Genomic DNA, 25571 nt, shown 5'->3' with positions numbered 1-25571 from the left:
ACTTTGATTATTTACTCTGATTGAAAAGGTAACACACCGTGCAGGACAGCCAAAAACGTGACTAAAGGATTCGGGATGTAGAGACAAGCTTACTGTAACGCGGAGTTGTAGTAACGACCGACAATGTTGCATCTAATAGATAGATCGACACTAGTAAGACATTCAGATAATATGTAATTCGCGTTGACTGTGGTTTATGAATATAATGTACATGTTTGCAAAATAAACAAATAATGGACAAACAAGCAAACAAATGGACAAACAAAAACAATCAATCAAACAAACACACATTTGTGCTTTATTATTGTTGGCCACAGTCCCTCAACTGAGTGTAGGTACTGTGTATTGGCATATGTTCACACAAAAGTGACCAGTCCCCCTTGCGGCATTGTTTCTACGAGGTCCAAGTTTTGTAATCTCTCTCAAGTTTATTGTTGACTACACATATCGGATGTGAAGCTCTTGGTCCGAAAACAAAGAAAATGATAACGTGCTAATGCAAGAACTATACCTTGAAAACACACGTGTGCTTGCATCATGGTCAACTTTCATATAAGCTTAAAGATGTATACATACATTCATACATACATACATGCATGCATGCATGCATGCATGCATGCATGCATGCATGCATGCATGCATGCATGCATGCATACATACATACATACATACATACATACATACATACATACATACATACATACATACATACATACATACATACATACATACATACATACATACATACATACATACATACATACATACATACATACATACATACATACATACATACATACATACATACATACATACATACATACATACATACATACATACATACATACATACATACATACATACATACATACATACATACATACATACATACATACATACATACATACATACATACATACATACATACCCCCTCATACATTTTTCTATTGGGAAGACATACAATCTTGCTTTAAAGGGCGAAGTAATCTAGACCTTTCTTCTGTCAGTGTTGTGGTATAAAATTACGGTCACCTATATAACATTTATCATGATAAACACAAAACCACAAGAACATTACCACAAATTGATTTTGCTTAAATCTTTTGTTACTTCATTGGAATACAATAAACTTATCTGCATGTGCTACTAGCAGACTTTACAATAAAAATCTTGCAAGTGTATGTAAAATAGCATTCTCAAAACGCTAAAATGTACACTTTGGGTAAAACAAAACACACACATGAACATGACCCTCTAAACAGGAAGAATAATCAGATAACAATCGATACTGACAGAAAGTAAAATGTTTCTATGAGAATCGATCGCTGATCTGAATATCTAATATATGACGTACTGTAGAAGCATAATAAGAAGTTCAATTCCAGAAAGATAAAATAGTACATCTTCATCAAGGAGATGTAGATCTGAAATATATGACTATTGTAAACAGGTGACTGTTGGTCAAGTTTTCAAATTGAAATACCTAACCGCATTCTGAAGTCACGAGTAATACTACAAATATCGGTCAAAACCATACGTATTACCATGATTAAAAGTTACAATACAGTGAAAAATAGTATGCGAGATTTAGAAATGTCTTAACACGATAGATAGCAGTTCACAAAATCATTTAGAGCAGCAAAGAAAATACATGCAAGTCAAAAATTACAATATTCTGAAATAGAACATGTTTGTTTGAAAGAATCGTTATATTGGGACAATTCTTAATACTTTGTTCAGTTGATTAAACTAATCATACAAAACATCATCGTCTGAAAATATCTATATCTATAATAGAGTGACCAGAAATACCGTAAAAATTGGCATCACAGATACGATTAACGGCCGACAAATTAAATAGTACATAAAAAAAACAAAAAAATATTCAATATTTCATACAGCAAAATTCAAGTATAAACAATGTTAAGCTGTAAAATATTGGGTACACGAATAAATAATAATAACACGATTGGAACTAATTTGTGACAATTGGATTTTCATAATATTTAAGTTTCTCAAAAGTTTTAGTTGCGAGATAGTTTAATGTTGCAAAGATATAAATTACTTATAAAAACAAGTGTGTAATGTAAAAAGAAAAGCAGATGAGATCACATTTGTAGATTAAATCAACACTATTTTACCATCCAATTATCCCAAAATAGTTCCAATCGTGTTTGTTAGTTCTTGAATCCATCAGTGAATTTTAATATTGAATGCGTATACTGTGTTTAAACAATGAACATAGCTAGGTGTGCTACACAATATTTGGCAAGCGTAGAGGAAAACGTAAATTGAAATAAAACCCCCAAAAATCAACAATCCAATAAAATGCCTTGATGTACACTCTGTTAATGTATCTTTTAAACCGCGTTAAACTGTGGAACTCAGAAATAGAGTCCATCACAAATACAAATAAGTTAAGTGTACTTTTGCCCTGAAGCGAATATAAAACCAACCTGACCAGCCTGACAGAAGAAATTGCAAGAGCGCTACCTATCATGGGCCATTTTACAAGCGTAAGAGTTTACAGTAATGTCAGTAAGTCTGTTGTACATCTCATAAAAAAGGGGAAAAAATTCAAAAAATTGAAATAACTGCAAACGTCCTGAAGTACATTACCAGTTTCTTAATAAGTAACATTACATCAATGGTTTCACAAATGTGCAACTTAGAACGGCGACATTTCTCACGACTACTTTGTCTACGGTGAAAGCTACTAAATGATCGAAGCATTAGCCTTCAGTCAAAACAACATCTGACGGATTGCCAGCAGAAGTCTGTAGATGTAGATGTAGATGTAGTCCTGAAATTTTATAAATGTGACGGAGTTATAAGAAATTGGAAAAAAAAATTATCCTGACCAAGATGAATATCACAGTGTGTATATTGTGAAGATAAGATCTGATGAGTTTCTTTCTGGAATCGAAACAAATATGAGAAGATTTCACAGCGATGCTTTGATGAATGTTTACAGTGAATAAAACAGCCATTGCAATGCTGTACAGAATTATTGATTATATTCTCTAAAAATATGAAAATTTCAACGGATCATTTTGATTTCTACTTTATGAACTTAGATACACCGGAACGTGGAATGGTCAGGAAAATGTGAACATTTCTTTGAAAAATGAAAGTGTTTGAAATCTCTGTGTCACTTACAATGGCATCGATACAAACTGAATAATAATTTACAAAATGTTGACTTTGAAAACTATACAAAATGTTAAGCTATAGTTTCATTTAGGGGATTTTTAATTTTCTTACATGAAGAAAAGAAATTCGAACCCAAATGTGACCCATAAATGTTAAGTACTTTTCAGAAAATAATTGGAACTCTAACAAGTTAATCGATTGCTTCTATACAAACTATGATACAATTTCTTTACATTTTCAACAAAATATAAACCAAAATGTCAATCAATGACTTTAATTCTAACATTTCTGAATTCTGTACATCAAGATAAGATATTCTTACCCAAACTTTGCTAGGAAAATGTGAACATTTTCTGAGAAAAAATAAGTAATTTACATTGTTAATGTCAAACAATTACAGCAAAACAAATTAGATTACAGTTTCTTCAAATTTTACAAAATTATTCACTCTTAAAAATGCACAACTTCATCCAAGGGCTTCAATTTCACTTTGAGTTATTTTCTGACATCATAACGAGAAATTCTAACCCAAACTTTGTTGAACATTATCGAATTTCGATGAGGAATGAGGAAAATTGTGTCATTTTGGTGATGATGTGTTTGTAGGTTTTGCAGTTTTAGCTGCAGTATTTGCATTTACTGTCTTCTCAGATTTTTTTCTTGTAAATGACCTTGACAGTGCCATTGTCATCTGAATAAACTATTCTGCCGTCTGTAAACACTGCAATGTAGTAAGGGATTCCATCTACAGTTACGGTTTCCTGGTATTCACCCTGTCTATCAAATTTCACTATCTTCCAATTATCTGCCACATAAATATTGTCTGCATTGTCAACTGTAACTCCCCATGGGTAATCTAAGTGATCACTTCCAAAATTATTCAATATTTCAAGATTACTGTCCAAAACATAGATACAGTTTTCATCACCCTGACATGACACGATGAGTTGATTTTTGCTATTCATGGTCAAAGAGAAGGGCTGACTGAGGTCTCGACTTGAAATAATATCCCCATTTCCATTTAATTTGATTACACATTGTGCATTATAGTCTGCTATGAAAACATTTCTGTCTTTGTCAACAAATACACCAGTGGGATGTTCCAGTTTACCCATTGCTATTTCTTTTTTCACTCTACTCTTTGCATCACTCACTACAATGCATTTGTTGTCTACATCAGCTGTGTAATAGTCACCATTGTCTGCCATTGCTGTGTCTTGTGGTGTAAATATCTTTGGTAAGCCATGAACTGTGACAGATGTTAGAATCTGTGCAGTGTCTGCTGTTACTGTCTTCACACTGCCAGGCTGGTCATCAGGTCCATGGTCACAGACAACTACATGTTCATTCTGGTTATTGTCAAGCCCTTTGGCGCAAAGACTGATAATCCCTTGCCATCGCTTGACAATAAAACATAGCAGTGTTGTACAGTGGTTTACCTGTAACACAAAAAATCCCAAATTAGCTGAATGGTCAACAGTTCATTAAAACGTGGTTTTTTGACATGAAAGTAACGATTTCTTAGAATATAGTGTTCTGTAGGTCATTTCTCCCACCTATGACCTGAGTTTAATCAGTCCCAAATACTTCTTAAGACTATTTACGGTCATTCGCCTCCATGTCCTTGAATTAAATTAGTCGTGTTTACTAAAAGTAAAGATATTTTTAGAAAAGCAATAAAAGTTACACGTTGTTCTTGTCACACGTTAGATGATACTTATTTTAAACTCACTTTTTCACAATAAATTTCACTTTTAGACCCCACAAATTATATATTTTCTGTTAGCCCTATATCTTAACATTATGAAAAATATGTTTATTTTACGAAATCAGTGTTTGTGACCATTTCTCTCAAAAATATGCGTTTTTGAGTGTTTTTGCCCCCCAAAAATTAGGTGTTACAGGTCTATGGCGACTTGAGATCTTTTAAACAGAATCAACAATGGAGTAGTCTGGGGAAAAAACGGTGTCCCAGATTTTCGGTAAAATTGATAGAACAAGAGAAATTCTTGCTGAAGTGAATGAAACCCGGTAATTTATTCAAAAACCCAGAGTTGTTACTTTCACACCTTATTGTGCTGAAACAAAAGGGAATAGAAAAAATCTGGGACACGGTTTCCCCAGACTACTCTATTGTTGATTTCTGTTAAAATATCTCAAGTCGCCATAGTCCTGTAACACCTATTTTTTTTAGGTAAAAAAACTCAAAAACGCATATTTTTGAGACAAATGGTCACAAACACTGTGATTTCGGAAAATAAACATATTTTTCATAATGTTGAGATATAGGGCTAACAGAAAATATATAATTTGTGGGGTCTAAAAGTGAAATTATTGAGAAAAAGTGAGTTTAAAATAAGTATCATCATACGTGTGTCTCTACCTTAAGTATAAATAAGGGGCGGTACAGATGTTTAGACGGACTGTTCGGGATCACGTCACAGAGTTTACTGAAAGACCTTTACTCCCATGTTGGATTTATTCTGTGAGCTTTGCGCGGAGAAACCTCAAGCCTGCAAGCCAATGGACTTCTCAATCATAAGACTGTCTGACTCAACTCTGGAGCGTTGTGTCGTCCCAGCTGAGACAAGTAGCCTGTAAACATAACACTTTGTATTTATTACACAACTTTGTTGTAAATTTTTTGTAAATTGTACTCAAAAAATCACGGACCAGAGAGATTTTCTGACGTAAAGGAAATAAGGGGCTCGTCCAGGAGAGAGCACTCGACACTATCTTGCCAGCATTTGCCAAATTACTGTACATTTTGAAGTCAGCAAGTTTTCATTGTGGCAGAATTAAAGCCATACGAATTTATGGAGGACCATGATCAGAACACATTTGCTTCTCTCAGAAAGGATAACCTAATTAAATTGGCCAATTTCCTCAAGGTAGAAGTTCAGGTCTTAAGCACAGGAAGGAAATTCGGTACAATATTTTGAAACATTTAATTAATTTTGGCAAATTTGAGAAAGAGCTTTAAAAGAACATGTGTCTGAGTCTGCCTTTGAACTCTACAAAGTACTTACTGATCAACGACTTTATTTGACCTAGTAACAGTAACTGGAGTTTGCTATACATACTTGTGCCAAAAACTAGTGCAAAGCTACCTCATGTATGTGTACTGACTACAGTAAAATGAAGTCTCACAAAGACAAACACTTTCCCTGTCCTTAGGATTGATGACTTTATCGATCGAGCCGAAAAGGCAAGTATGTGACAAAATTTGATCTACTAAAGGGATTTTTGCAAGTCCCTCTGACTGATCGTGCTCGTGAAATATATTCGCCTTTGTTACAATAGGCAGATTGTTCCAGTACAAGGTAATACCATTTAGAATGAAGAATTCGCCCAAAACTTTTCAACGAATGATAAACAACCTCACATCCGGATTAAAAGGACGTAAAGCTTACATCGATGATGCTGTCCTTCACAACGACACGTGAGAGGAACACATCAAAGTCAGGCGGAAATTGTTTTAGAGCACTGAGCAAAGCAATGTAGACCTAACGTCGCCTAATATGAGTTTTGTTGGGCAAGGGTGACCTACCTTGGAAAAATTGTAGGAGAGGATGAGGTAAAACCTGTCAATGCAAAAATCAGTGCCGATACTAGTTTTCTAAATAAATTGCAAGAGACAACTGATACGCTTTCTCTTTATGGTGGGCTACAAAAGGAAATTTTGTCAAAGTTTCTCCACCATTACTGACCTTTAGAATAACTTACTTAAAAAGTTATAAAGTTTATTTGCTCAGAACAATGACAACAGGCATTTGATAGACTTAAAGCCATACTTAAAAGTGCTTAAGTCTTGTTTGCACCAGATTCAATTTGGCATTCAAATTAGCTGTAGATAATAGAATATGGGTGCTGGTGCTGTTTTATTGCAACAGGATATCCGTAGGAAAGATCATCCTGTCTTCTTTTTTCAACTCAAGTTTAAAATATAGCAGAACAAGTACTCTACAATCTAAAAAGTGTTTGTCTTTGATAGTAGCTTTACATCATTTTTAGGCTAATGTTACTTCTTCAATCAGAATATAGTGGTTTATGTTGATCACATCACTGTTGATTTTCTGCAGAAATTAAAAGGCAAACATAACAGATTTTTATGATCAACTTTAATGTTACAGGAGTTAAACCTTGACATCAGACATTTCAAGGGCAGAGACAATTGGATTACAGCGTGCTGTCTCCTTCGTATTTAGAGTCTGTTGTTGTTCACACTTTGAATACCACTTGTGTTCAAAGAGACACTTCTCTTTGAACACAAGAAATATATTGAAATATATTAAAATATATACAAAGATTATCAGCATTTACATATTGTACAGAACAAACCGATTTGCTTTGTGGTTACGATTAAATAAACTGTTTGACTCAACTCACCAGATACCAAGGAAATGTCAATGTATTTATGATAAACTGAAAACCAATGGGATTGTAACAGCAAGAGGCGTCATGACCCCATTACCGGTAATTTTTGTGCCAAATTCTCTTTGATACATCTCGATAGTATGTTTTTAGTTTTTCCACAGTGAAGGAATAAAGCGAGGTACACATGTTCTAACTGCTCAAATATATTAACTGTATCATGTATCTCCATACCTCTTTGGACCTGCCTCAACTGATGATAGACTTCCTTCTGTTCTTCAGGAATGTCACCGTCATCAACGACTGCCTGGATACGCTCCTTTAGATTCTTATAATTTGAAGTCAAACTCTCTTTAGCAGTCGTTTTCCTTGACCTTTCCCTTATCAAATTTCTGAATCGCTCTATTATGTTGTTTGTCCCTTTGGTAGGAATGGCATAGTCATGAACGATGTTCGTTACATAACCAACGAGTACATCGCCCTCTATCACCAGCGTTTGGTGAGGCTTGCCAGACTTTCTTGGACATAGAGGCGGGAACTTCTGGAAAGCCATCATCAATTCTTGTTTTGTTGCTAAGGCAATTTCTTCTTCATCGATTATGGCCCTAGTATCTTTGACGAACTCTACCTGATCAAAAACCAATCCGTGATTGGTATTAAGTTGTAATTCTGTCTTTATTTGAATCCAGTCATTCGCAACTTCATGAATTTCAGATGTTCTACCTTTCTCTTGTTTCTCTGACATTCCTCTTAGAATATCTCTGTCTCTAGCTTTTTCTCTTGTCCTGGCCCGCTCTATGGTGACAGCGGCCTTTTTTCTCAGAATATCGGATTTGATTTTCTCATTTATCTCTTTGATGGATTCAATAGACAGTTGGTGTATGTGTTCACCTGAATACAGAAATAAATGATAATAGTAAATTATAGCCAATTTAATGACAACATTAAAACCATGTTGTTTAATGATGAACCCCTTAAAATGCCAAGTTCAACAGGAGGATTGTAATGTCATAGTCATATATTTTGACATTACCCAACTACTGGTCTTTTTGTAATATCAGAGATGAGTCTTTGCACTAGAACAGGGGTAAGATCCTACAATGAACAATAAGAATCGACGACAAATTTATTATAGATAATTTTTAATTGATCACCATTAATAATCTTAACTCGTTGCCATAAATCGTATTGAGTTTGGTCTATAGTGCATTTTCAATGCCAAAAGAAATTGAGGCACATCATCTCGGTCAATATTTAAGAAGTAGATCGATTAATTCAGAATATTTCCTTTGAAGTTTTCTATAATATGAAAAAAATATTCTATAACAATATTTATTATAAAATATATAAAAAATTATAATATTTCTATCGACGCATCTGCACATAATGCAATACATAATCTATAAAATACGAACTAGAACATTTTAACATAAACGCTCATCCACATATCTAATTCTCAGACAACATTTCAAAATGCCTCATGCACAAAGGTGGAGAAAGAAAGTGACCCGTCTCTCGAGTACAGCCTTCAAGTACAACAGGATGTTTTACTCGTTTGACAACCAAGCCATACGAATCCATACTGTTGAACATACCTTCGATATCTGCCAATTCCTCCTTACATAGCAGATACTCTTCATAGTCTATCGATGCTCCTAGGGACAGGTAGAGAGCTCCGATTTCATCCAGCAGACTCTCAGAGAGGAATGTACTCTTCACCATCCTGTGAAGACTTCTACTTGAATAGTCACCCATCAAAGACTCCAGGGCTTCCGATGACTGGCAATCCATGATATAGGAAATGCTTCCTTTACGTGTATCATGTAACGCCATATGTTTATGGCGTTGGTCTAGTTGTTTCCCAACCAGTACAGTGTTTTCTTTTGTTTGTTTGTTGGAGTAGAAGGCAGTAGTAACTTCCCTCACAGTTTTCCCTTCCTGCGGAATAACACCGTCTGGTCTAACTTTATTTCTATCTGGCCTGAAATGACAAACAAGAGATATCTCGAACTTATCTTTCACGCACTCATTTATTTAATAGGTACTTACAGCTACTGCCTGTATCAAAATGAAATATATCGAATTAAAACAACGTGGGCAATTCAGCCATTCAGTTTAAAGGGCTTCTACACTGAAAGTAATGAAAAACATTGTCGAACTACCAATCATTTGTTTTTCTCACTAATAGATTTAATACAGTCAAGAGATCCGTCCTACCTTGTTTTTATTGGATGAAATTTCTTCATTAAATTTGGCACTTTGAATCACATATATGATTATCTGAAAGTCGACATATTCATTAAGTTGTGTTCAGTGTATTCCATTTGTCTCAATAGGACTGTTTCTTGTTGTTTAGTTATATTTCAAATGACACTAGCATAATGTTATTTACTTACATGGTAAGCGCCTTCTCTGTTTTTCTTTAACCAAAGGCGGTGAAAAGGAGAATCTCTTGACCGTCTTTTCTTGACATCTTGTTTGCCTGTTGAAAATATTCCATGTTTATGACAGAAACATAGACTCAACCATTGAAATATGTCAGTCAGAATTGCTGTAAATCACAGAGTTTGACTTTCTAGGAGATAGTTCGCTTGTGTTACTAAACTTTGCAAGATCTGAACAGGATCTGACTAGAAAGGTTCCTTGTTGAAATTGTCTCTGCAGTTAACTTATGCATTTTAAGAAACAACCGATGTGATCAGAGAATTCACCAAATCAGAGAGTAGACTGCGATTATAATTGATATTGGAAAAAACAATTAACAAGAAATTTCTATTCATGAACGTAAATATAGGTATGACTTTATTTCATTGCATTTAATGTAATCTGAATGATTATGTTACTCTACACAATATATTATGTTGCATGTATATCGTTATTCTTCGATGGTACCCAGATGATTGGCACATGTTTGCACTGGCAAAACTCCCCCTTTGTAGCGCCAATATGTACTTGTCCGAGGATGTTTTTCTCAGTAATGAAATATTAATCTACCACAAAGATACCATTGGATTACACTTCAGCCTCGTATATTCATCACGATCGCTGTGAAGTAGATTGCATCCTACAAAGTCACTCACTCCGTTTATGTACAGAACACGATAATATTATATTGACCATGTCAAGTTATAGGCGTTTGCCCTCTAAGAACAATATTACGTCGGAAAACAGATCATCAGTGCTTAACAATCAGTGACAAATTGCGTCCACCCTTCTGATGTCGTGATTGTTGATATATCGTATTCTAAAACACTTGTTTTGACATTTTCGATTTGAAATGTCGATGATCTAAGTCGTCTTAGACTTAGGTCATCGACATTTCAAATGGAAAATGTCAAAACAAGTGTCTTAAAATACGATATATTAAGAATCACGACATCAGAAGGGGTGGACGCAATTTGTCACGGATTGTTAACAGTGACTAAAGAAGAAATGTATTGAAAGCTGATTTTCAGCAAAAAAACTTTACACCCTCGAGACTTTCAACAAATTTGAATGAAAAAATAGACTGAAAGAAGTGTGAATAATGCGCACATTTACATATTATGTATACAAACTTTAAAGTTGAAATAATCCGATTTTCTGCAGGCGTTCCATGATTTACGAAAAAGCATTCACCATAGCATATTTACCGGTATTATATTCTGTGTCTTTCCTTCCTTTCTTTACGTCATGATCATTGCTTGATTGTTTTTTATTTTTAAGTGCAGACGAATTGTATCCCTCATTGTTTGCACCATTTGAAGAAGTCCAAATTTCACCTGTGAAAATAGTGCATCTTTTAGTTTTGGTTTGAAGTCTATGTATGGCAGACTGAAACACAAATACTCTCTCTCTCTCTCTCTCTCCTCTCCTCTCTCTCTCTCTCTCTCTCTCTCTCTCTCTCTCTCCTCTCTCTCTCTCTCTCTCCCTCCCTCCCTCCCTCCCTCCCTCCCTCCCTCCCTCCCTCCCTCCCTCCCTCTCTCTCTCTCTCTCTCTCTCTCTCTCTCTCTCTCTCTCTCTCTCTCTCTCTCTCTCTCTCTCTCTCTCTCTCTCTCTCTCTCTCTCTCTCTCTCTCACTCACCTTGCCGTCGTTTTCGTCCAGTACTTGCTTTTATATTACCGGATGATACGCCATCATTTTTTCCATCGCCTGTGTGCCTTCTTCTTTTCCTGTACAATAAAATGAATTACATATACTGCTATCCGGTACTTATGCTAACAAAAGAATAGTCGTCATTCGTTCATGAAGATACTAGGCTCAGATATTATCCTATGAGATTTGAACAATGTCATTATCGTGAAGGTACAAAAGTAACGGAAGTTAGCAAGTAATGCTAACAGCAAAACGTTATGACTGTGTTGTTTTGCACAATTAAAACATTTTCTCTTTAAGAAAGATATGCATCTTAAATATCTTTACACTGAAGCAATTTATTATGATGCTTGATAAACAGCAGGAAAAATTTTAAAACAGAAAAGTTAAAGTTATAATGTCGTTCGAAATGACTATTTTGTAGACAGCATTACAATTTGGGGCATACCTGTGTATAGTTTATCCTCTATCATTTCTTCTTTGGTTCTTCCGTCAGTCGTGCTTGACTTCTGGTCATCAACTTGACTCTCTTCGCCTTGCACTTGGGAGAGACGTGAAACTTAGTTTAACTTACTTTAAAATGAAATAACAGGCACAACAGCCCGTAAAAATATGCATGTCTATTATATATATGCATGTTAATTATATATATATATATATAATAATAATCTCACATTCCTTTTCTTGATTGCCAGACGTACTAGGAATACTTTCTGTATTGCCTGCTGTTTCTGTTACGTGTTCTACCGTTGACGACTCAAGATCTGCTCGGACGAGAATATATTCACATCAACGTGATTGTGACTGTCATTCTATACTCTCATTGTCTGTAATATTCTCTTTTAACGTCGCATTTTCCTGCATTTCCAAATATCTTTGAATGTACAATCATTCGATAAGTCTTTCTTTCTACATGTATTTTTTTCCGTCCCTCTCCCTTGCCTGTAATATTTTATCCAATTTAAAAATGTAGAAACATATATGCACGCTCATATCACACAAGCTTATTTATTTACTCATGCACTCAAAAGGCTGTGTCCTATATGCGTACCTTTTTGCTCAACAGTAATCTTTTCTTCCCTCATGGTTTCATTCTTTTCAGTGGAGGCGTCTTGCATGTCGGTGGTTAAAGTTTTAATGAAAGCTTCATTAGCAACTTTTAGATCTCCTGCAACCTGTTCTATGATATGCTGTCTTATCTTTGTCGCACGTTGCAATGCCGTTTGATTTTTCCTTTTGACGGACGTTATTCGTTTGGCAATCTCTGCCGGATCTCTCTCCATCTCTATGGCACATTCTTGTGCTTCGATGATACCAAAGTGTTTATTTACTATCTCCTGACTGTGGTATCTTCGAGGATAGACAATGGGTATCGCTGCGCACATAGCTGCAAGAGTGAGATTTGCATAACTCGTTGATGAAGGCGGAATTAGCACAAGATGAGAAGAGAACAGTTCGCGATTAAATTCTTCAGTAGTTGTCACGTACGTAGGCGTGATCTTCAATGCAGGGCTTCTCTGCAGCTTTTCCACGATTTCTTCCTCTTTACTTGGTGGTATTCCTATAATTTTCCATGCCGGTGGCGTTTCGTCAAACTGGTCGAGATTTTCAGCGACTGTGTTAATGGCACTAATGATGACATCGAGTTTCTTTGGATCTTCAAATTCGTATTCTTGGACGATGGATAAAATTTGGAATGCTTCGTGTTCAAGAATTGGTAGCTTTTCTGATCTTGAGGATGATAAATACTCCTCAAACACCGTTGGAGAAAGCAGCTCTTGCTTTGAGTCACGATAAAGTCCCCTATACCTTGCGTAAACTCCTTCTCGGACTGAAAATGAACACTTTGCATTCTTAAATTCATCTGACATGATTCGCTTTCGAAATTCCACTTCCTCCTTACTACAGCCGACAATCAAAGGCGTTATGTCATCTTTATCAAAGAGGTTGATCAGATAACAGGATGCCTTTGGAAACACCTTACACGTGATTTGAAAGGCAGCTTCTGAGGTGAACGGACTGAAGCCAAACACGAATTTGACATTTGCTAATTCTTCTAGCTTTGGATAGTGTACGTTATGGTACATCAACCAATCACGATGCGGCTCTCGAAATTTAAATGCGCCTGTTTTTGTTGGAAGATGAAGTGTTACGCCAAGTTCCTCGGCTTCGCGTTCCTCTTCTTCTGTTGCTTGTAGAGCTGTACAATGGACAGATATTCCCATGTCTTGTAGTAGTCTGATTACCAGATGAAGACCATCGGAGACTCCTCCATGAATTGGTGGGCCCCATCGATCACATACGATCAATGCCTTGTTTACCATACTCCTTTGAGTAAAACAAGTATATTTGACAATTGGTTGGCATTCATAAACACCGTTGTGTGTATATACTTACACTTCATTTTTGCTTGTTTATTAATTAAACACCTTTGCCTAGTGGCTCAAAAGTATCAGACCCGTGGACACGTTGTACACTATTCACGATTGAGTCATTATCTGAATGACGAAAATAATCATATTTGTAATGCAATTTGTCACCCTAAGGCAGTCTTTTTATGGGCCTTAAACTTTGATACCTTACAGCGAGATAATTAAGGTGGGTCAAATTACATATACCCCTCTCGAATATTGTGTGATCCTAAAGGCATGTGATGTCACATTTTCTGTTTCTAAAAACTTTACACTTTAAAGGCTAAAGCTTTCTGGGGTCAGTAGGGTACGACGCATCATCAGGAAAGTAAGGTTTATGCATGTGTCATGTTATAGCGTCTGTCAAATTTGTATATCCATGGAGATTTTTTGAGTCAGTTGTACATTGGTAATATCGGAAAAAGCTAATGGATATACTGATCACGTCAAATGGAAATGGCGCCCTTATTAATTTACAGAAAGGCCAGAATATATATTTGTTTCAAAGAATCGATAACACCTTGCGTACATCTGGTCTGGTCTCTTGCCCCATTTCTACCGCTGGCTGCGCTGCTCACGAAAATAGAGTTAGGTATCGGCTAAGGTAACATTCCTGTCATTGGTCAATTATATTTATTTCCAGAGTGCAGCTATCTTCGAACTTAGACTTTGTTTGCCCATTGAGGAAATTTTACTTCCATGGTGTGCCCGATCAAGCATGTTTTTTCGACATTGAATGGAAAACAGAAATTAATTTTATGGAATAACGGCCTCTATGCTAATGTCAGTTCGCCTACCGAGGTCATTGCACGGAAACTGCACAAGCTCGAGTGCACAACACTGTGTTGGTGCCTTTGATGAGAGTTGTGATGTCATTCTAATTCTTCTTGATCTTCCTGCAGCCCTAAATACCATCGACCATGATATCTCTATTCACAGACTGCGTGGGCTTAAAATTGATGGTACTGTACTCAATTGGATTACCTCATATAGTTATATTTTAGCGACAGAACAATGACAGCATGTGTTGGGTCAACGATGGCGGTTGCTCAGTTGCTTGCTTCTAGTGTTCTACAGAGTTCAGTCCTTAGCCCTGTGCTTTTCAGTCTGTATATTGCACCCTTTGAGTATACCATAACAACGCATGGTTTTGATGTTATGTTTTATGATGGTTATTCCCGGCTTTATGTCACTTGTTCTAGTGCCGCGTGACTCTGCACCCATTATACAAAGGAGATTCGACATTGGCTACGCAATAACATGTTAGCCCTTAATAGCACCAAAACGGAAGTCAAACGTTCTTCCTCAAAGTTAAGTGATGGAGGTCGTTCACATCCCTGTGACATACAATTTGGCAGTGTCGGCGTTCATTCATCACATGTTGTTTGTAATCTTGATGTCACCCCAGATCTGTGTCTGCTCATGTCGCAGGTTTGTCTAAATCAGCTTCATTTGCTCTTTGGAGAAATAGTAAAAATATACAAACTTCTTCAAAAAAGGTCAACTGAAAAATAAGTTTGTGCTTTCGTAATATCCAGAATGGACTACTGTAACAGCTTGATTTCTTTCAGCTTACCCATTGGTCAATTAAAGAAACTACAGTTGATTCAAAACTCTGCTGCACGTCTGATATCAAAAACCAAGAAATCAGATCATATTCAGCCAGTCCTGAGTAACTTGCATTGCTTCCTGTTCGCAAGCGAATAGAGTTTAAGATTAAATGTATAGGTTTCAAGGTTGAAACAATAATGTTGTTTAAGAGTTCTTATTCATTCACACTCCTGGTCATACCCTTCGACCCCCTTCTGAAAATGTCAAGGTTGAAACAATACTGCACCATGTTGTTTAAAGAGCTCTTATTCATTCGCACTCCTGGTCATACCCTTCGATCCCCTTCTGTAGGTGCACTCACTCTGCACCAGCCAATGGACAATACGTCGCTTTATGGTTGCAGATCTTTCTCTTTTGCGCCCAACGGCTATGGAATAGTCTTAAGCAAAAAATCCGGTGATTTAACAATTTTACTACATTTAGCGATGACGAGTTGAATAATGCACAGCACCTACATAGTTCCAAGGTTAGGAGAATATATTCTACAATCAACTTGACCCTACCATAATAGTAAGCCAAGATATTGACTTCACTTATCGGAAACTTCAAACAAACTGCAAATTACTTTATTATGACCTTTACAAATCAAGGTAGCTGGACAATGAAATAATTGAATTCGCAGGGAATACCTGTTCGATTTACATTGAACATTACAGGGCACTAGTGTCGCCTCAAATATTATATATATATCTATCTATCTATCTATCTATATATATATATATATATATATATATATAATATATATAGATATATATATATATATATATATATTAGCAAAATTGTTTAAGTTTTTTGGTGTTTCTCCGTTATCATAGTATTTTTCAGCCCTACAGCGCTGTAAGAGGGCTTTTAACAGACACACTGTCCTTGTGGAAATTGTTGTCTGTAGTAAGAAATTTAGGCCATATTTCGCGGTATAGAGTGCATAGCCTCGCTAGCTTTCTCTACTGGGCGTCCGATTGCTGGTCCTTGGAGCTTACCTTTTGCTCTTCTTTGCTGCGGTACTCCCTCGTCTCCAGCCATTACCACTTAGGCGGTCAACAGATACACTTCTTCTGCCGTTAGAAGTACTTGATCTTACGTGAGAGCTTGCCATATCTGCACCTGGTCTGAGAAAATCAAGGTCAAAGACGACTCAGGCCTACTCGTATGACGTAACTCTAAATAAGGATAATCTAGAATGGTGGCTGGTACGAACAAAATCGAACTGTCTCAGAGCTCAAGAACTCCAAACACACTAAGAAATCCTAACAGAGGCGGTGCCTTGTTGTCAAGTGTAATGCACGCAAGTGCCGAGCGGGCTGTACTGTGAATATTTAGGGGCGGCCGAGGGGTATGAGGGACTGAATAAGCATTTAAATAGGATTTTATCTGAGAGGAGGGCCAAAGGGTTGAGTTATTTTCATGACAATAATACTTCATGAATACAGAGAGATTATCGATAACTGTTTCGGAATCATAAAAAGCGATACAGAACCCTAGGCGAATAATAAACTCCCTTCTAGATCTACCAGTGTACAAATAGCGAAATGGGTCGTAATGTCCTATGACGCATAGTATCGGCAAAATAAAAGCTGACACGAACTGGGGACAACGAGACCCAGTAAGTCAGCAAGAGGTGGTCAAGTTTTGACACTCACGCCGCACCCTATCTTCTCGTCAAGTGGCAATGTAAGACTGTTCATGATCACAGCAAAATGTAGAAGAACCTTTGCCATATATGGGAAATGCTCACGTTTCTTTTGCTTGTATACACAGTTCCTGTTGAACATGTGTGCATTATGAAAAATATCTTTCTTCAACGCAATGCCCATAAAATGAAAACTATTTACGATAGGGGCGTTCGTCGCTCTTGCTGACACCGCACCTTCTTCTGAACTAAACTTGTGGAATTTAAAGAACGTATCTACACTAACGGGGTCTCGGTGTCACCGGCATATCTCGGGTCGTCGTGTTTTACCGCTTTTTATTGATTATCTGAGCTACAGCGCAAATGGTCACGGCCAGATTAAGACACGAGATATGAAACCATGCCTTAATGTTCATGACCATTAATTCGTTTTCGCGATGGTTTCATTTAATATACCTAAAAGCTGTATCGAATATGCATGGTCACCCATTTATTCAGTATCTTTCAACATGTCAAACAATAAGTAGTATCTCGTATCAAACAAAAATCATGAAAATAGTCGACTTTGTCCCTTTAAGTGTGCTAGAATAAAGGCGTTGTATAGAGTTTGATAAGGATACACTTTTGAAGAAAATGTTGAAGACGTGAGATAAAGTGACAAATCCAAGTTCCAAACTTAATGCTTAATTGCAGCATATATATATATATATATATATATATATATATATATATATATATATATATATATATATATATTATATTTCATCCTCGTACTTTCAGCACTTGGCCATACTTGAACCGTCACTTTTCTTGGTCTGCTGTGTTCCTATGTTGTCAACTTATCCTGACTTGTAAGCAATGCTTGGTCTCTGGCGATTTTTTCTCGATATTCGATCTCTCCACCGTCTGTTATCTGTACATTGGGCGTAAAGTGACAAGAATACCCCAATAAGACGACAGAGACACACAAGTTAATGTATGTAATAGCACGACGAGTGCCGTTTGTGAGCGACTTGTACCAGAATCACAGAGAAACATAAACAGAGTGGCAACACTTGCATGCCTTTTGTTCCATGGTCGTCTCGGTAGACTATTGGCTTTTCATATTAAAATGAGCTTCAAAGGTGTTAAACTTTTTGGAGGCTTTGTTTGTGGTTGATAATTACACGAGATTATGCGAAAAATACGACGAGATGGCATCGTACTGCCAGTCCGCGTAGCAACCATAGTTACTTTCTGAGCTCTCAGGCCAGAAACACTGCTTCACGCCAAATCAAACATAACACGCCCAGCAGTTCATAAACATGTCCTTCCTTGACGCACGTGTAAAAGACGGTATGACTGACCGTAAACCATTGAGTAAAACCAGACAGTATCGATAAAAGACTTTCAAAATTGATTCAAACACACTCATTATATATTCATAAAAATATGAGAGGAATTTTTAAAACGGTAAAACTCATTTTCCTGAAGCTCAAAACACTCCCGTTTTCGCCAGCACGTCAATTCTGCTCAGCACCACACGACAACAACAACACAAACTTTGCCGAACATACTTTCGCTTAACAATTGGCGAAAATCCGAAAATTACCGAAGGATTCATGGTCGGCACTCTTCGGAAAAGAGAGACGAGAGCAACCTGAGGCGAGGCGAACATGGATGGGTTACGTAACCGCTTCACGCCTTAAACAATACCCGTTGCCACTCTATCTATCTTTCTCTATGCCAAAATCAAGTGTACAACGATTGCGGCGAGGTCATTGTTTAATTGCAGCACAGCCGCCCCCATCTATCACTGGACCATAATTTCAGGCGTTGACATATATGTTCTCACCTCCTCCATGCTGTTGCTGCACAACGCTCTTTTTTGGGAATGCAGGAAAGAGGATTGAGAGTTTGTTGTTCAGTTAAAATCTGGTAAATGAAGTTTTTTTCTGAATTTTAAAGAAATGAGCATCGTGAATGTCACATTATGCATATCAAACGCACTATCACTGCAAATCATTGTATCGTCTCAGTTGAATACAATTAGGCCAATAAGCATTTCATTCTTGATAGTACAAATGATTTATCGTAAATGTGAAAAAAAACAATCAAAGAGCGCATATGCTAAAATTCCAGAGAGCGGTAGTTGTTTCCACTACAATATGGGCTAAAGATTATAGTCAAATTGGGTACATCAAGATATATCTCTATCGTTGGAAATCGGCTGTTTTGTATATATTCTCATTTCACACACAAAATGCATAAGTGTTTTTTGATACAGTTACATCCATTACATAATTCCCGACGAACATGTCAAAGTTGAGGTTGCGTACTCACTGGGCCTGAAGGCGATGCAACTATATAGTCTCAGATAATTACATCTCTTTCACTTCAGTCTGACATTTTCAGGCGAATGCTCAGAAATACGCGAAATATAGTGCAAGCGGCCAATTTACCGCAATCATTTCCTAAGTCATTTACAGTGGAATTTGATTGAGTGTCCGGTTTGCCTTGCAGAGCTCGACAAGTCTACATGTTGCTTATCATTAGAAAAGTAAACATTTGCAACAAATTGAGTCTTTGATGTTAGATTACACCGTGCGGCAAACGTTTCCCATACACTGTCTCGTCACGATCACTGCAGTCGTTTCAGCATGTCACTCAATACAAGCATAACACTTCACTACATGCACATCACCAGTTTTCTTTTAGGTGTTTGCTTTTAAATTGGGAACTTTACGAAGAAACAAGGAAATTCTTAAAAAAAAACTTTTCTTCTCCTCTCTACTCGGATGTCAGCAATCACGACAACAGTTCCTTCAGCATGCAGTCTGTAGCATTGCCAGTGCAGTCTACTCTATCAACAAGTTTGACACGATACAACACTGAATATTGTCAACCAGAAAATGCTAAACACTCCTGCATGAAACTTTAATCCCGCTTTCTCTTTTGTCTCAGCTAAATGAAACTTTCTCAATTGACACTTCTCTGAGCTACAAAATAGACTTGAAGAAAAGTGTTGATTTTGCACATGCAAGTGCAATTCAATCAACACGGTACATTTTGTGCCATTGAATAACACACCCAGTGTTTCTGAAATAATTCACTGTATTTTGGCACTTAATTTCCCGGACGGCATCATACACGGCAACGGGTTAGCATGGAGGGACGGTGATATCTCTCTGCCTTCAAAATATTCTTTACCTTGCTGAAGAAATACAATGTTCTACTATAATAAAACGCCCAGAGTCAGTCCGGTTGATGTTGAGGACTTTCCTCGAGATATAGATCCGACACTCGAAAAATATGCCAGTGAGTTTTGTCTGAGTTGTATTTCCCAAATCAAAGTACACAAATAGCTGAAAGAAAACTTTGATGATGTGCTATAGCTATAGTGCGGTGTCAAGCTTGTTGTGCATATGTGGCATGCTGAAACGACCGTCATGATTGTAGACTAGACAGTGTATGGGAAACGTTCGCCGCGCGCGCTGTATAATCTAACATCAAAGACTCAATTTGTTGCAAATGTTTACTTTTCTAATGATAAGCAACATGTAGACTTGTCGAGCTCTGCAAGGCAAACCGGACACTCAATCAAATTCCACTGTACCTTGTATGCTTTGATATTTATCACCATTATGTTGTTTAATAACACACCACATACTCATTCCATGTCGCGATTCGCCAGAATACGTCACGTGACGAGAAAATAGATACGTCTAGTCCCCATCGGATCGACAAAAGTGACGTCAGAGGGTATTTTTTGAAAAAGCTATTTCCCTAGGGAAATAGTTTTGACCAAATTTGGAAAAGTTCCCCTGTCACGTGACCGTAGTGTCGTCTGCAGCTTTGCAACAATGGCGGGTGACTAGAACGTGATGTGCGTCCGGGATAGGTGACGACACATTCTCTGAAACAGATTTTCAAACGTTTTCCAACATTCCAACAGCGTAGGAACTTGAACAGCTCATCGACGGAAAAGATTAAAGTGCAACTAAGGATGTCGCTAGGTATGCTTAGAATATTTTTGAAAGATAGTGGTACCACGTACGTACAACTGAAACCGCTGTGGAAACATCGCCCGGTATACTTGTCACAATGGATTGTTGCCATGCAAAATATCAAAACACATTAAAAACTATATAACAATACAACATGAGCATGTGGTGTGTTATAAAACACCTATAGCCTGGTCTTTATTCGGGCTATAGCGCTCGTCTATTGTGTTACCAGAAACACATCGCTATACCCCTCAGCCTACGGCCTCGGGGAATAGCGATGTGTTTCTGGTAATGCACGGCCCCTCGGGGTAATAGACGGGCCAGGCAATAGGTGTTTACTATTACTTACAGTGAATTTCATAATAGCTTGGAATTAAAACGTGCTAAGGTGATTAGAAAAAACGTTTCTGGCGATAAAAAATTACGCCGACTGCACCAATTGCAAACGCTAAGGATTCCACTTTTTCACTTACAGAACATATTCAGTGTGAGTAATACCTATCGTTGTACCCACCTGTTGATAATTTACCTAAAAACCTATATTGTTAGCATTCTGTGCCGTTTCATCGTCGGGAAATGTGATAAAGGCAATATAGGAATGTTCAAACGGTCAGTGTACGGTTGAGTGTTTTCAATTGAAGCGCAGCAACACTCATGATGTTGACTGTGTCACATTGAACGTCGTATTAGGTTAAACTGTTGCAAAATTTTTTGAAGGAGAATGCTTGTAATGAATGCAGTCGACGTCATTTTCTATCGCCGGAAACGTTTTTCCAATCACCTGAACATGTTGTAATTCAAAGCTATTTTGAAATACACTGAAACACAATTTAACGTAAAAACTGCGAATGCCATTAGCAGTTCAGTTTGTGTAACGACCCGTATCTAACATAAGCTCACAAAATGGATCGCCCTGTGATGTTTATCGGGAGTGTTTTTCTCGCACGTTAACAACTGAAAGCATGTGTAAATATCTCAGTGTCCCAGCATCCGTACTGATGGTGGATAGACTGGTGACCTGTACGAGGTCATTCGTATCAATCACAACATGGTCATTACGGCCATCCCGACAAAAGTGCTGTCAGCAATTCATCAGTTTCAGTACTTTATACAAAGTTCGAAAATAAATAAGAATCGTCAATAAAATTGAAAGAAAAAGTAACTTTGTCGGTCGTAATTTTCGACTTCCTTAAGTATATTTTAGCCACTCGGATGATAATGTATACTGAAGGGTTTTGCGGTCACGACAATAAACGAATTCGTGAAGCGTTACACTGTTGTTAGGTATAGACTGTGTTAGAGGAAAACCCAGGTTAAACTCAAATGTGAACAATGAACGGTTGATTATTTTACTTTGTATTGTTCACATGCTCTCTACTTGAGTTGCTTGAGTTACCTAGTGAAATTAAAATTAGTTGTCTTTCAATGTTTGCTGTCTTTGACTTCTCATAGAAATTGAGTTTAATTTCCATTATGTATGTACCGATAAAAGCACATTGTAATGAAGAACAATTCTTCAGATATGTGTTTGACATGTCGTAGTTTCAAAACTCTAGTTTGACGAGAGATCGTTCACACGGCTTGTCACACTCAGTGCAGCAGCACAAAACGTGAATAGCAGGCTTCTAACATGCATGAACTCACATCTGTCTCAAAACTTGACAACTCGGTCATGAGAGTAAAGGATAGCGATTCTTGAAGGAGCACTTGCATTTAATGATTTGTAACTTTATTGACAATAGATAGATAACAGTAACGATACAATATAAATTCAATGGTTGTCAGATTTTGTGTGACCTTGAAAAGGCACCATTCGGCCACGTTTGATCCCTTTGATCGAAACATCATGAAAAGCTGCCGCACAATCGTTTCCATAATTGCCGGCATCATGTTGTCTCATAAAAATACGCTGATTCCGTAGGATGGCATACATGTATTCATGTATTCATATTCATTTTATACCCCTTTGGTTCCCTTAGCATTCTAGCCCCTCCTGTATTTTCGAGCGCAGCCAACGTGTTCTGAAGCAGGTGTTCATATTTGCAGTGACGATAATAAACGAATTAATAAAATTTTATACTATCGTCAGGTACAGAGCCCTAAGCCTTAAATGTGAACTACGCCATTCAGGGCCATGAATGTTTGTTTATTTTACTTTTTCATTGTTCATGGGGCACTCTACTTGAGTTGATTGTGTTACCAATTAAAACTTAAATTTGTTGCCTTTGAAATTTGTTGTCTTTGACTTTTCATAGAAATGGAGTTTAATTTTCATTGTGTATGTACCCATAAAAGCACATTGTAATTAAGAATATTGACTTTTTCAGACATGTGTTTGACACGTCGTATCTTCAAAAATCTAGTTTGACGAGAGATTGTTTAAACGGCTTGTCACACTCCATGCAGCAACACAAAATGTTAACAGCAGAGTTCTAACACGCGTGGACGCATATCTTTCTCAAAACTTGACAACTTTGTTATGAGCATTAAGTATAGTGATTCTCGAAGGAGCGTTTGATATTCACGATTTGCAACGGAGCGTTTGATATTCACGATTTGCAACTTTATTGGCAAAACGTAGATAACCCTAACAATACAAAACATATACTATGGTTTGTAAGGTTTTGTGTGGCCGTTAAATTAACAATTTGGCCACGTTTGACCCCTTCGATCGAAACTTCATGAAAACCTACCGTCCAATCGTTTCTATGATTCCCGGCATCATGTTGTCTCTTAAACATTACCAACATATTGACACTGGATCCATAGGATGACATGCATGTATTCATTTTATATCCCCTTGGTTTCCTTAGCCTTCTAGCTTCTCCAGTATTTTCGAGCGCAGCCAACGTAATATGATACAGGTGTTCACATTTGCAAAGACGATAATAAGCGAATGAATGAAGCTTTAGACACTTGTTAGGTATACACTGACTTAGTGGGAAACCCTAAGCCTCAAATGTGAACTACGCCATTCAGGGCCGTGTATGGTTGTTAATTTTACTTTTTATTGTCCATACGGCTCTCTACTTGTGTTGCGCTGTACGTAAAACTTAAATTGTTGCCTTTGAAATTTGCTCTTATTGACTACTCATAGGAGAGTCATTATATATGAACCGATAAAAGCACATTGTAATTAAGAACACTAACTATTTTAGACATGTGTTTCACATGTCGTGATTTCAAAAATCAAGTTTGACGAGAGATCGTTCATACAATTTGTCACACTCAGTGCAGCAGCACAAAAACGTGATTAGCCGACTTTTAACATGCATGAACGCACATCTGTCTCAAAACTTGACAACTAAGTTATTAGCGTAAAGGTTAGCAATCTTGAAGGAGCACTTGAGATTCATGATTTGCAACTTTATTGGCAATAGATCACAGTATTAATACAAGATACATTCTATGAGTGTCAGGTTTTGTGTGACCGTTAAATTAACAATTTAGCCACGTTTGACCCCTTTGATCGGAACTTCATGAAAATCTGCCGTCAAATCGTTTCTATGATTCCTGGCATCACGTTGTCGCATAAAAAATACCAGCATGTTAACAAAAAGATCCGTTGGATGACATACATGTATTCATTTTATACCCGGGCCCCGTTGGTTTCCATAACATTCTAGCCCCTTCAGTATTTTGGAATTCAGCCAACGTGCTCTGAAGCAGTTGCTAATATTTGCAATGACGATCATAAACGAATTAATGAAGCTTTAACCTAAAATGTGAAGTACGCCATGTAGGGTCATTAATGGTTGTTAATTTTACTTTTTATTGTACACACGGCTCTCTACTTGAGTTGTTTGTGCTACGTAAAACTAAAATCTTTGCTTTTAAAATTTGCTGTCTTTGACATAGAACATGAGTTTAATTTTCATTATATATGTACCGATAAATGCCTATCGTAATTAAGAACATTGACTTTTTCAAACACGTGTTTGATATGTCGTATTTCAAAAACTATAGTTGAACGCACATCTGTCTCAAACTTGACAACTCGGTTATGATCAATAAGGGTAGAAGTTTCTTGAAGGAGCAATTGATATTAGTGATTTGTAATTTTATTGGCAATAGATAGATAAGAGTAACAATACATACTATGGTTGTAAAGTTTGGTGTGGTCGTGAAAGGGAACCCTTTTGCCACGTTTGACCCCTTTGATCGGAACTTCATGAAAATATGCCGTCCAATCGTTTGTATGAATTTCGGCACTGTGATGTCCCATAAAAACATTGACACTGGACCATTTCATTCATAATTTATGTTAAAATATTTTTATCTCTGCCACTTATAGATGACGCTCATCGTTATCTTACCCAAACTTTCTTGAC

The 25571-nt window shown here is 37.0% G+C and overlaps 1 protein-coding gene across 1 annotated transcript; it reads right to left on the bottom strand.

The window, feature by feature from the left end:
* Positions 1–3800: 3800 nt before the first annotated feature.
* Positions 3801–16720, bottom strand: LOC139128717 (uncharacterized). Its single transcript, XM_070694447.1, has 8 exons — positions 16605–16720; positions 12654–13930; positions 12051–12143; positions 9955–10009; positions 9123–9508; positions 7762–8418; positions 7296–7414; positions 3801–4592 (listed from the first exon to the last, which is right to left on the bottom strand). Exons 1-8 carry the CDS (start codon positions 16718–16720, stop codon positions 3801–3803), a joined length of 3495 nt encoding a protein of 1164 aa, XP_070550548.1.
* Positions 16721–25571: the final 8851 nt, after the last annotated feature.

The sequence above is a fragment of the Ptychodera flava genome, unplaced genomic scaffold (genome assembly GCF_041260155.1).
Source record: "Ptychodera flava strain L36383 unplaced genomic scaffold, AS_Pfla_20210202 Scaffold_66__1_contigs__length_654902_pilon, whole genome shotgun sequence".
Classification (NCBI taxonomy): domain Eukaryota; kingdom Metazoa; phylum Hemichordata; class Enteropneusta; family Ptychoderidae; genus Ptychodera; species Ptychodera flava.
Note: the sequence above shows the minus strand (reverse complement) of the source record. Positions and strands in the feature narration are given on the sequence as shown.